General features: G+C 48.7%; 1 protein-coding gene across 3 annotated transcripts in view; it reads left to right on the top strand.

The window, feature by feature from the left end:
- Positions 1 to 9,840, top strand: part of Depdc5 (DEP domain containing 5) — a 135,404-nt gene extending 125,564 nt beyond the window's left edge. For all 3 annotated transcript variants that reach the window (XM_013014494.1, XM_013014493.1, XM_013014492.1), the window contains 4 exons: positions 2,438 to 2,609; positions 5,067 to 5,127; positions 8,750 to 8,832; positions 9,029 to 9,840. In XM_013014494.1, coding sequence (XP_012869948.1) covers positions 2,438 to 2,609; positions 5,067 to 5,127; positions 8,750 to 8,832; positions 9,029 to 9,321 — 609 coding nt within the window. In that variant the 3' untranslated portion in view covers positions 9,322 to 9,840. The remainder of the gene's footprint in view (positions 1 to 2,437; positions 2,610 to 5,066; positions 5,128 to 8,749; positions 8,833 to 9,028) is intronic.
- The last annotated feature ends 2,660 nt before the right edge of the window (positions 9,841 to 12,500 follow it).

The following is a 12,500-nucleotide window of genomic DNA, read 5'->3' as shown; positions in this document are numbered from 1 at the left end:
GAACACATCCCCAGCTCTGATAACCAAATCCTCCAGAAACTGATACATGTCCCCAGAGGTGGGAGAGTTTTGCCCCTGGTTGAACAAAAAAAATTACCTGACCTAAGCTATCAGAAGTGACAAGATTGAAAATCTGTATTGTAGCTGGCCTTCCTGCTGTTCCAGCCTGGCCTACTTCTCTAATCAGGCCATTCTGGGCCACAGCCCCATTCCCAGTCCCAGTGCCTATGGACTAAACACTCCTAGGCAAGTTGTCCATACCTTCCACAAACCCTGTCATTGCAGCCCACCATTCCTCTTTGGCACAATGATTCATCTCCCCCCCCCCCAAATATGTTCAATGGGTCAGCTGAGGCCCACTTCCCTGTGACACCAGCCTAAGCATTTCATCACACAGCTGAGAGCAGCTGCAAAGTTCAAAACTTGTTTACTGATAATTGGGAGATGACCTAAGAGTAATGAGTACAGCACTAGCCACCAAGTTTTATTGTCCAGAGCTTGTAGGCCCAGTTTTGTCCCAGAAGACACAGTGTCCTGGGTAAAAAAATTTGTCCAGATATGTGTCTGCCAGGATTAATCTGCCTCCATATATGGCACTGGTGCCTTCAAGGACCCCTTCTTCCCAAAGACCCTCATCCAGGAAGCATCCTGAAGACCCAAGTCAATAACGATACCAGCTCTCAGTGTGTGATATCTGCCTGGAATCTCAGCACTAGAGAGGTAGAAGCAGGAGGATTGTGAATTCCAGGTCAGCCTGGGCTATGTAGTGAGACCCTGTCTCAGAAACAAAAGGGAGCACGCTCCTGTACAGGTACAGGTGGCTCACTCCCATAATCCTAGCTACTCAGGACTCTGAGATCTGAAGATCAAGTTCAAAGCTAGCCTAGGCGGGAAAGTCCATCAGAGTCTTAGCTCCAAGTAACCACCAAAAAGTCAGAAGAGGAGATGTGGCTCAAGTGTAGAAGCACTAGCCTTAAGTACAAAAGCTCAGGGACAGTGCCTAGGACCTGAATTGAAGCCCCAGGATTGTGGGTTTTTTTTTGTTGTTGTTGTTTTGTTTTGTTTTTTTAAAGAATACAAGAAAGAAAGAAGGAAAGGAGAAAGGGAAGAAAAAGAAAGGAAAAGGGGGAGAAAAGTGATCGGGAAGAGACCTACTGCTCATCCAGCCCAGTTTATAGCTGACACCAGTTCTTCCTTAGCTAATTGACATGGTCTGACTCCCTCCAGGCTAAACTAATCCTTTGACCCAGTAGGCATAAGTGTTCTTCTGCAGGCCCTGCCAGATAACAGTGTCACAAAACAGCATAACCACAGCATGTGTGCATGCGTACACACACACACACACACGCGCACACACACACAGAGTTGGGCAAGAAGAAGAGTGTAGAAGAAGCTCTGGGTTCAATTCCTCAGTATTACATAAATAGAAAAAGACAGAAGTGGCACTGTGGCTCAAGTGGTAGCTAGCCTTGAGCACAGAAAGGCTCAAGGATAGTGCCCATTCCCTGAGTTCAAGCTCTAGGACCAACCAAAAAAAAAAAAAGAGTCTCAAGTACTTTCCTGCCCAGGCTGACTTTGAACTGCCATCCTCAGATCTCAGCCTCTGGAGGCATGACCCACCAGTACCTAGCCTATCTGTGGTTTTCTATATAACTTATTGTTGAGACTGAGGTCTCAGTAACTGACCTGACACCTTGATGCCTTCTGAGTAGCTGAGATTATAGGTACGAGGTTGATATTATGCCCAACTGGACTTATTAATTCTTTTATATGATGCTAAGTTTGAACTCAGAACCTGTGCTTGTTTGGCAGATGCCATGTTGCTTGAGCTCTGCCCCTGTCCGAAATTTTTTTTTTTTTGTCGGTCATAGGGCTTGAACTCTAGGCCTGGGCGCTGTCCCTCAGCTCTTCAGCTCAAGGCCAGCGCTCTACCACTTGAGCTACAGCGCCACTTCCGGTTTTCTGGTGGTTTATTGGAGATAGGAGTCTCACGGTCTCTCCTGCACGGGCTGGCTTTGAAGCGCGATCCTCAGATCTCAGCCTCCTGAGTAGCTAGGATTACAGGCGTGAGCCACCAGCGCCCGGCTTGTCCTAAATTTTTGATACATAACAAAATTGGAAAGTATTTGACCTTTGTCCTGTGATTCTCTTCTAACATTCCACAAAAAGAAGGGTTTCAGCTCTCTAGTCTGCAAAAACAAAGAAAACCACTGAAGTTGCAGAAAGCTGGGGCCATGAAGAGTTGCTGTGTCCTCCCAGGAAGTGAAACTGCCCTTTCTCCTGTCCCAGCCTGGAGCCAGTGCCCATAAATAAATGAACATGCCAGTCAATACATATGCTGCCACTTTGCCGGGTTTGCTCTTTGAGGCCAGAAGTATCTTCTCTTGTGTGAAAGAGCTTGGAGATGACCCTTTCTGTTTTTGTATTTTTCCACCAGGTCCAAGGTTGGCATCGAAAAGCTACCTCCTGTGGCTTTTTGTTGGTCCCCGTTTTAGAAGGTCCTTTCGCGCTGCCCAGTTACCTGTATGGCGATCCCCTTCGAGCCCAGCTCTTCATCCCACTCAACATCAGCTGCCTGCTCAAGGAAGGCAGCGAGCATCTGTTTGACAGTAAGACACACACACACCCCCTTGGAGGTCTTGCTCCAAGGAGACTGCTGTGGGAAGTCTGAATCAGCACAGTGTCATGAAAAGACAAGTTATTCCACTAGGGCCAAAGGGTTCTGGGTTTTTATCCTGGTTCTTCAGTTGGTGGCTGGGTCAACCTGGAAAAATCACCTAGCATCTCTGAATGTTGAATTCCATATTCCTGAAATAGAATTGGCTAGCGGTGCCTTAAACAGCTCAGGAAGGGCATGGTGAGGCCCGAAGTCGGGCTGTGGGTGGGAAAGGGCATTGTGCACTGTAAATCTCTTGACAGCATTACTGCCCGCCCACACCCTCCTTCCCAGTGCTTTAGGCTAACTGGTTTGGGCTACAGGAATTTGAACCTCATAGGAGGCCCCTGTGCTGTTCTATACCCAAAAACCCAAAAAGGGATCATTGGAAGCTAAACAAGAAGTAGGGTCCCATTGTGCAAGGCTGGCACTGTGGCAGTCCCCACGAGCCGGCATGTATCTCAAGTCCTGCATCTGCAGGAAGACAAAGCAGAGCCAGAAGACTCAGATGACGACAGCAGAACCCAGATGAGGGCCCATCCTGGCCTGTCCCTCGGTGCCAGTGTAGCAGGTTTAGTAGATGAGCTCTAGGCTGTGCAACACACAGCTGTTTGTCACTAAGTGTCTTTGCAGGTGAACATATAAATAGCTCCTATAAAGGCTTTCAGTGAGCTCACAGATGATGCTTTTGAATATGAAAACCTAGATTCCATGCCAATATGTCTGGAGCCCCAGATACAAAGATTATAAAATATGAAAGAAAGAACTGTTGATGGAAAGAAAATGTTTCTTCTGTGAGTCTGTCACATGGTCAGTGGTAGAGAACCAGCCCAGAGGGAGAGGGTGGAAAGGCTCAACAGGTAGGGCAGGCCAAGCTCAGCATGACTGCGCCTTGTGTGTGACCCGCTGCTCTTAGGGCACAAGCAGCTTTTCTTCCAAAGGCCTGTCAGTGTATTCTTTGTTATAATTTAGAAGACTTACTTTTTTTTTTGGTATAGACACAATGTTCTTAGAGATGGTTGGAGTTCTAGCCAAAGCCCACAGTCCTTCTACACTGGAGGCCACAGATTCTCGGGGATACATAGTACTTAAAAAGTCCCCATACATTGTGATGTCACTTCACCATGTGACAGAGAGGACTGTTGATGCAGTCTTGAAATGCTAGATGATTTAAAGCCAGACGATTGTAAGCCAGGCAGTTTTCCTAAAGTGTTGTAGATGTATTAAGGGGGCAGGGCAATGGTCCTTCATACTGTCTAGAGACATTGGTTCCCTGCCCTCACTGTACCAGGACAGGATTGTCTACAGAGCTGGCATTACAGGATATGTTTGTGCTAGTTGATGGTTTTCCCTGCCAGTGGTAACCCAGTTGTCAAGACCAATCCTCGGTTGGTTGCTATGGTTACAAGCCAGCGATAAGATTCATAGTTCAAAGAATTCATATCTAAAGAATCGATTTTCTTGATTCTGTGCCTCTTCTTTTCCTGTGATCTCCCCTCCCCTTTCCTGTAACAGTGAATTCAGACTCAGGAGAATCTTAACAAGCATGTGTGGGGTGGTGTGTGTGTGTGTGTGTGTGTGTGTGTGTGTGTGTGTGGTTGTTGTTAAAATCAAAATTTTTTTCTTTGTTTGCTTTTAACTGTTAGTTCAGAATCTTCCAGTCTATCTTCAAAAATTCTAAATATTGAAAGAATAGTAAAGCCACTGCAGGCATTCATAGTCTTTGGGATAGCTGTATCTATATCTGTGTCTATGCAATTGCAGACCCAGCTCCCGATGCCTGTAGCTGAGTGACAGCCTCTCAGCAGCAGCACCTCTGCAGCAGGAGCAGGGTCAGAATGATGTAGTGGGTAATGAGGGAGGGGACCCATCCACTCTGTCCCCCTCCCCTGCCTTTTTGGTTCTATTGCTCTACCACTGGAGCGACAGCTCCACTTCTGGTTTTCCAGTGGTTAATTGGACTCTTCTGCCTGGTGGCTTTGATCCTCTGGTCTCAACCTCCTGAGTAGCTAGGATTACAGGCATGAGCCACCAACACCTAGCTGGCTTTCTTAATGGGAATTGGAAGATCACTGATACAAAAATGTGAGGGTGGGGGACATGTTTTTTAAAAGCAGCTAACATGCATTTATCTTCTATCTGTAGTTCAATACAGTCCTCATTAAAATGTGTCTTGGAGTTCTTGTAGCCATCTCCTGGTGGCTCCTATCTCCTGATGTCTCAGCACTCTCTAGACGCTCTTACAGCTCAGGGGAAGAGCTGGCAGAAACACAGTTGTCCTTTCTTTAACCTCCAAGTAAAGGTAGAGAACTGGTGCATAGGATGTCAAGGATTGCCAAGAACTCCTGATGCAGGGAGGGTTACCTGCTCCAGGATCACAACTCAGCTTCTGTTCCTTTTCTCCTTTCAGGCTTTGAACCAGAAACATATTGGGATCGCATGCACCTCTTCCAGGAAGCCATTGCCCACAGGTCTGTTCCTTACCATGAGGGACCTTTGGGAGGGCAGCCACATTCATCCCCAGAAGCAGTTGTCAGTGTAAAGCCCAGCTCGTTTGGCTCTTGAGAAGAGGGATCCTACCCCGCCAGTGACAAATTCATTGCCTGTGGACACCAGAACTCTGCTTTTGTTTCAGAGATAAACACTACCCTGCCACATTTTTTTTTTGCTAGTCCTGGGACTTGAACTCAGGGCCTGGGCACTATCCCTGATCTTCTTTTGCTCAAGGCTAGCACTCTACCACTTGAGCCACAGCAATACTCCCAGCTTTTTCTGTTTATGTGGTACTGAGGATTCAAACCCAGGACTTCATGCATGCTAGGCAAGCACTCTACCACTTAGCCCCGTCCCAGCCCATACCCTGCCACTTGTTGTAGCCTTGTTTTTCAAAACACCTTGCCTTCCTCCAGTTGGAGAGAGCTTAGCATACCCTCCTCAGCGCCCAGCAAGAGTCTAAGCCAAGCTACCTAGGAGTTAAGCTATAAAAAAAGAAAAAACAACAACATAAACTTTGTCAAGAAACCCTAAGCAAATCCAAAAATGAACAAAAAGCAGTAGATCAATGAACACATATTTCTTAGGGTGTAATACATGAGCCGGGGAGAAAGCCTTTTCTAGTCTTAGACCCAGCGAGCAGAAGGCAGCACACTACGCCATCTCCAGGCATCACTAGTCAGTGGCTGATTGCTATTTCACATTACTCATGGGGGAAGCCAAGCCTCCTGTTCTTGCTTCCATGGCCCTGTCACTACACCTTACAGTGTCAGGTCCTCTCCTTATCCAGGCATCTTCCACCGTTACCACCCCACCTCCACCCTCACCCCCTGGCACTCACAGCTACAGGATAAGGCTCCTTCTCTAACCCTTCCTGCCCAACTTGTCTCTGGCCTTCCTGAGACCTCATTAAGGTCTAGACTTTACTCAGGTGCCCAGTTACAGCTCTGGGATGAATGCATGGACCACCGATTTCCTCTTTTCAGTAAGGAAGGATGCAGATTTGGGGCTAAGTGGAGAGATCAGAGTAGTGAGTGAAAAAGGGTCTTTTTTTGTGGTCGAGACTGGGATTCGAACTTGGTACTTGATGTTTTAGCTCACTGGCCTAGAGCTCTATCAGTGGAGCACCCCTCCAAACCCAAGGGAAAAAAAGGGTCTTGATGTGGGAAGCAGACAGACCTGGTCCACAAACTACCCCTCCTCCCCCGCAGCATCTGAGAAGCTAGGAAAGTTCTGTGGCAAGTCCAGGCACCACAAACCTTCATTTTTCTTGCCTCCCATAGTGTTGTAGGGCGCATGTGGTAAGTCTAGGAAGCCCCCTCCTTGCTTCTGGGCAAGTTAGAAGCAGCTCTCACTCTGCCTGTCTTGTACTTCCTTGAAAAGCCATTGACTTGCATGACTGGCCTCAACCTGGGACTTGACCTTTATTTACCAAATCTGCATTTTTTTTTTTTTCTCTTCAGTCTCTCCTCCTCCTGCTCTCCTGCAGCACTGATCCTGGTCATGTTTTTTCTCTCAGCGCTGCCCTTTCCTCTGGAGCCTGCTTTTCCAACCTCTGATTTCCTCATGTGTCTTTCACCCAGTCCCCCTGTGTCACCACACCAAACTCTGCTGTGTGTCACCTTCTCCCTTGTAATCTTAGCCCCTCTCCCACAGGGGTTCCCCCTTGGAATTCCTATCTGTTCTCCACACACCCTCAATCTGTGGCACTGCTTCACCAGTGCCTGGAGGGCAAAAGTTTACATTTTTGTCACTTTGTTCCCTTCTGCAATGACTCTCAAAGTGTTTTGCCTAGGGTAATTGTTTTTCTTATAGCATTTGCCTGGAGTGGAGCTCTCAATGGTAATGTAGCTCTGAAATGACACATTAGCCCACCTTCAGGTTCATCTCTCAGGATCCCCTATGCTGGAACTCAGTGCCTCCTAAGACTTCATCTGAATGGTTGGGGTGAGACTAATGCATCCCCTTCCCCAGGATAGGAGCCCTGTGTCTTCATTAGAGGTCCTGCCTTGCAAGTGGACATTGAGGCAGCCACAGACTGTGGCTAAATTATGTTTAAAAAAAAAATAATAGTGAGGGCTGGGAAGGTGGCTCAGTGGTAGAGCGCTTGCCTTGCATGCCTGAGGCCCTGGGTTCGATTCCTCAGCACCACATAAGCAAAAAAGAAAAAAGCCGGAAGTGGCGCTGTGGCTCAAGTGGTGGAGCGCTAGCCTTGAGCTGAAGAGCTGAGGACAGCGCCCAGGCCCAGAGTTCAGGCCCCACGACTGGACCCAAAAAAAAAAAAAAAAAGAACACAGCAGAAGCCAAGCACTGGTGGCTCACACTTGTAATTCCAGCTACTCAGGAGGCTGAGATTTGAAGATTCTGGTTTGGAGCCAGTCTGAGCAGAAAAGTTCATGAGAGACTCTTTTCCCCAATTAAACACAAACCTTGGGAAAAAAAAAAAAGGCCAATAGCTCAGGCCTGTGATGCTAGCTTCTCAGGAGGCTGAGATCTGAGGATTGTGATTTGAAGCCAGCCTGGGCCAACAAATGCAACAGTTAACCATCAGTGCTACATTGGGGATGTGGTTCAAGTGGAGCACCAGCTGTGGTCAAAACAGCAGAGTGAGAATGTGGGATCTTGAATTCAAGCCCCAGTTACCAGCAGCCCTCCCTCCCCCCCCCCACACACACACAGGGGCCTAAGGACGAAATGAGGCAAAAATCCTCCAGACAGGCCTCCCCATGCTGAGTAAATCCATGCAAAGTAGGCTTGGTTGGAAAGTAGGGAGGGAACAGATACAGAGTCCATGATGGCAGCCTGCAGATAAGTGAGCATGCAGAGCACATGAGCCTTTCCATTCCGTTCGAGTATTTGATTTCATAAGCAGTTACAGAACCAAGTGTGGAGGTCCTCCCTGAGGACCCAGGAACGGGGTGGGGGGGGGACAAGCATTTGACCCCTCCAGCTCTGCCTGTACCACTGCCTTCATTACATAAGCCCCTCAGACTAAAGGGCAGGAGCCGCATCTGCCAGCCTAGCCTTTTCAGCTCTTAGAAGGTAGGGCTGTAATAAATGTGCTTTATGAAAATAGAAAGACCAGGAATAGCACGAGCCACAGACGAGAAGTGGAGCAGAACAAGTCATAGGTGAGAAATGGTTCCTGCTGCCCACTTCCAGAAGGCAGCAGACAGAGGCTCCAGTGCTGCTCCTCAAGAGATTTCAGGGCCTTTATTGAGACCTTGTATTTCTAACATGAGAACAGAGGGGGCAAGGGCTGGGGTGTGGCTAAGGGGTGTTCATCTAAGGAAGGGGTGCATCCTTTCCAGGCAGGTCATGGGTAGTTTCCAGTAGGAAGCAGGGTGATGGCTGGGGGGTGGGCTGAGGGCAGAGAAGCTGCAGAAGGGAGGCTAGGCAGGAATGAAGGCGGGTGAAGCGCACTACTGGGAGGAGCAGGGATGCTGAGAAGTGGTGAGGCTGGGAATAAGCAGGTCGCATGGTCCATCTGGAGTGAGATCTTGCCAGATCTCTTTATGGAGTCATCTTAGCCACTCCCTCTCCTCTTGTCCTGTTGCCTTTGGAGGCCCTGACCTGTGTGTCTTCCCATCCTGCCCTTAGGTTTGGGTTTGTACAAGATAAATATTCTGCCTCTGCTTTTAACTTCCCTGCTGAAAACAAGCCTCAGTACATCCACGTGACAGGTAAGGAGCTGGGGGCAAGACCAGGTGGGCATTTAGGTCCCTTTGGCAGATGCTTGAGCACCCCACCCCTCACCCCTCACTCCGGGCTTAGGGATTGGACTCATTCTTGCAGGCCCTTTCTCCTGCACCACACCTAGTGGTCAGGCCTGGCCAGCCACTCGGGTGGCAGCCACAGGCCCTGCCCTTCTCCCCCCAGGCACAGTGTTCCTGCAGCTACCCTACTCCAAGCGCAAGTTCTCGGGGCAGCAGCGCCGCCGGCGAAACTCCACCAGCTCCACCAACCAGAACATGTTCTGTGAGGAGAGGGTGGGCTACAACTGGGCCTATAATACCATGCTGACCAAGACGTGGCGCTCCAGCGCCACCGGGGACGAGAAGTTTGCCGATCGGCTGCTGAAAGACTTCACGGACTTCTGCATCAACCGGGACAACCGGCTGGTCCTGTTCTGGACGAGTTGTCTGGAGAAGATGCACGCTAGCGCCCCATGAAGCCAGGTTGCCCCAGACTCAGGAAGCCACGTGTGTGCGTGTGCGTGCGTGCGTGCGTGCATGTGTATGTGTGTGCCAATACCCGTGCCTGTGCCTGGGTGGGGAGGGGGGAGCGAGGATTCCTGTCAGGTTCTCAGTGTCCAGGAGTGGAGCCTGTTGCTTTCTTTTTGGTCCTCACACAAGGGTTTTTCTCAAGGAGAAAGACTTAAGCAACTGGCACCATGACTGCCACCCAGATCCCTGCCAGCAAGTGCTCAGCACAAGTGGGAGGTGCAGATCGTTCGTGGGAGGGCTTCAGCGTCTGGGAAAGAGGGCAAGCAGCCCCCGTGAATGTCCCTGGAGAAAGGCTGGTTCCCATTAGCATTCTTTTCCTCCAACACCCATGGAAAACTAGGACCAGAATCTGTTGCTTCCTACCTAGGAGTTTGCACCGTGTGTGTAAGATAATCCTGTGAAATAATGTGCCATACTCTCACGCCCGTTGTATATATCTGTACAAAGCCAGAAGAAAATAAAGTGAATCCCATCCCAGCTTGTTTACCAAGGTCACTGTGGAGGACTCCAGGTCTCCTGGACACCCTAGCCTGAACCATGTGTCCTGAGTTGCCTATGAGATTGTTAGGCCACACCCTGACACATACCTGCACTAGGAATTAGATGGTGACTCTGGAACTTAGCCCCTGGTCCCTGTGCTACCCCCATCACCACTGCTACACCTTCTGGTGATGTCAGGTCATTGACACACCCACACAAGACTGTAGAGTACTCTCTCTCCCTCTCAACCAGTGGGAAGGCCAAGTGCAGAGTTAATTTCTGGGCCTTTCTGTCCTCAGGGTAGTTTGTGATGCTTGCAGCTGGAACTATCTTTTCCCAACAATGTGTGCTCTTTGAACTGTATCAGAATGCTTATGCAGCCTTTGATCCCTGCCTCTAACACTCTCCTAATGTCTCTAAGGAGACACAATTTTTAAAATGTACTTATGTCTTTGTATACCTGTATTGGAGCTTGAACTCAGAGCCTAGGCTCTGTCCCTTAGCTTTTTCCAAGGCTGGCATCCTATCACTTGAGCCACACCTACATTTCGGGCTTTTTTTTTTGCTGATCAGTTTGCTTGGAACCACGATCTTCAGATTTCAGCTTCCCGAGGAGCTGGGATTGCAGGCATGTGCCACCAATGCCTGGTTTCAGAATTTTACTTATTTATTTATTTATTTATTTTTTGTCAGTTGTGGGGCTTGAATTCTGGGCCTGGGCACTGTCCCTCAGCTCTTCAGCTCAAGGATAGCACTCTACCACTTGAGCCATAGCACCATTTCTGGTTTTCTGGTGGTTTATTGGAAATAAGAATTTCATGAACTTTCCTGCCTGGCTGGCCTTGAACCTCGATTTTTAGGTCTCAGCCTCCTGAGTAGCTAGGATGACAGGCGTGAGCCACTGGCACCCAGCCAGAATTTTATTTTTAAACTCATGCCATTCTAAAAAAAAAAAAATCTTCCTTAGTGCTTTTGATATTGGTCTAACCCTAGTAGCTCCTACTCTGGGTCTTTCTCAAGGCCAAATGTCCTGACCCTCCCCCAAGCTATGTGTCCTTAGAATCCAGGTAAGGCCAGATGGTGGCCACAGCTCTGCCTGAGGCAAGCCCTGGAGACATTTGCCCCTATGGCTATCTCTCGATTCATGACATTTGTACCCTTATGGTCCCAGCTACTCAGGAGTTTGAGGTAAGAGGATCAGTTGAACTTAGAAGAGTTTAAGGCCAGTAGCCTGGGCAACATAACAAGACTTGTTTCTTCTAAAAACAAAACTACCCTGACTCCTTTCCAAGTCCCTGGGGTACAGAGATCCAGAGGCTGCTAGCCCAGGGTTCACAACTCAGTGTGGCTTTGCCTACCAGAGGACATTTGGTAATGTCTATAGACACTTTGGGTTGTCACAACTACAGGGGTGCACTACACTATGGGTCTTGGATGGGTAAGTCTTAACACCCTTCTGTGCACACTCAGGACATTTGGCCTCACGTTTCAAATATCAGGTTGAAACACCAAAAACAAAACTAAGCCAAAGAAAGATGCAAGGAGATTACCCCTCTTGACTCTCCTATTCCTGTCCCCAACACTGGCCACTGTGGGGTTGGCATCTAGGGCCAGAGCTCTCGTGGGTGATCTGACACACTGGATGTATCCTGCCTCAAAGCAGAAGTGAAAGCAGAAGAGTCTCCTAGCCAGACAGGAGGTGAGTCTGGACACCCCCAATGTGTCTGTCTTAGGCCAGAACCAGGGCAGTGGCTGCCTGCACTGGGGGCCGGCCTGGCACAGGGACCGGAGCCCCGCTTCAGAAGAGAAAGCTCACTAAAAGGGTAGCTCTGTCTGTCTCTGTCTGTCTGTCTGTCTGTCTCTGTCTGTCTGTCTGTCTCTGGCTGTCTGTCTCTGTCTGTCTCTGTCTGTCTGTCTCTGTCTGTCTGTCTGTCTCTGTCTGTCTGTCTGTCTGTCTGTCTCTGTCTGTCTGTCTGTCTCTGTCTGTCTGTCTGTCTGTCTTGGAGCTTGAACTCAGGCCCTAGGTGCTATCCTGCTCTATTTTGCTCAAGTCTAGTGCTCTACCACTTGAGCCAAAAGTTCTCAGTCAGATACCTGGGTAGCTCTGTCTGTCTGTCTGTCTGTCTGTCTTGGAGCTTGAACTCAGGCCCTAGGTGCTATCCTGCTCTATTTTGCTCAAGTCTAGTGCTCTACCACTTAGAGCCAAAGCTCTATTTCCAGCTTTTTGGTGGTTCATTAGAGATAAGTCTCATGGACTTTCCTGCCCAGGCTGGCTTTGAACTGTAATCCTTAGATATCAGCCTCCTGAGTAGCTAGGCTTACAGGTGTGAGCCGCTAGTGCCTTGCTCTGGGTAGCATTTGAGTAGAGCTGGGCAGAGAATTTTGCTCAATGCCTTGTTTGGGTCTAGCAACAATCTTTCACAGTGAGTATTTGTGGGGTGGGGAGGGTACTGGACTTGCTAAGGAGGCATTCTACCTTTGAGCCATGTGCCCAGTCCTTTTTGGTTTTATTATTTTTCAGATATAGTCTTATGTGTTTGTCTAGGCGGGCTTCTGATCTCCATCTTCCTACCTAGACTTTTTACATAGCTGGATTACAGGCATGCATCCCTATGTCCATCCTGTTTTGAATGATTTTTTTTTTT

This window comes from Dipodomys ordii, unplaced genomic scaffold (assembly GCF_000151885.1).
Source record: "Dipodomys ordii isolate 6190 unplaced genomic scaffold, Dord_2.0 Scaffold23, whole genome shotgun sequence".
NCBI lineage: Eukaryota > Metazoa > Chordata > Mammalia > Rodentia > Heteromyidae > Dipodomys > Dipodomys ordii.
Note: the sequence above shows the minus strand (reverse complement) of the source record. Positions and strands in the feature narration are given on the sequence as shown.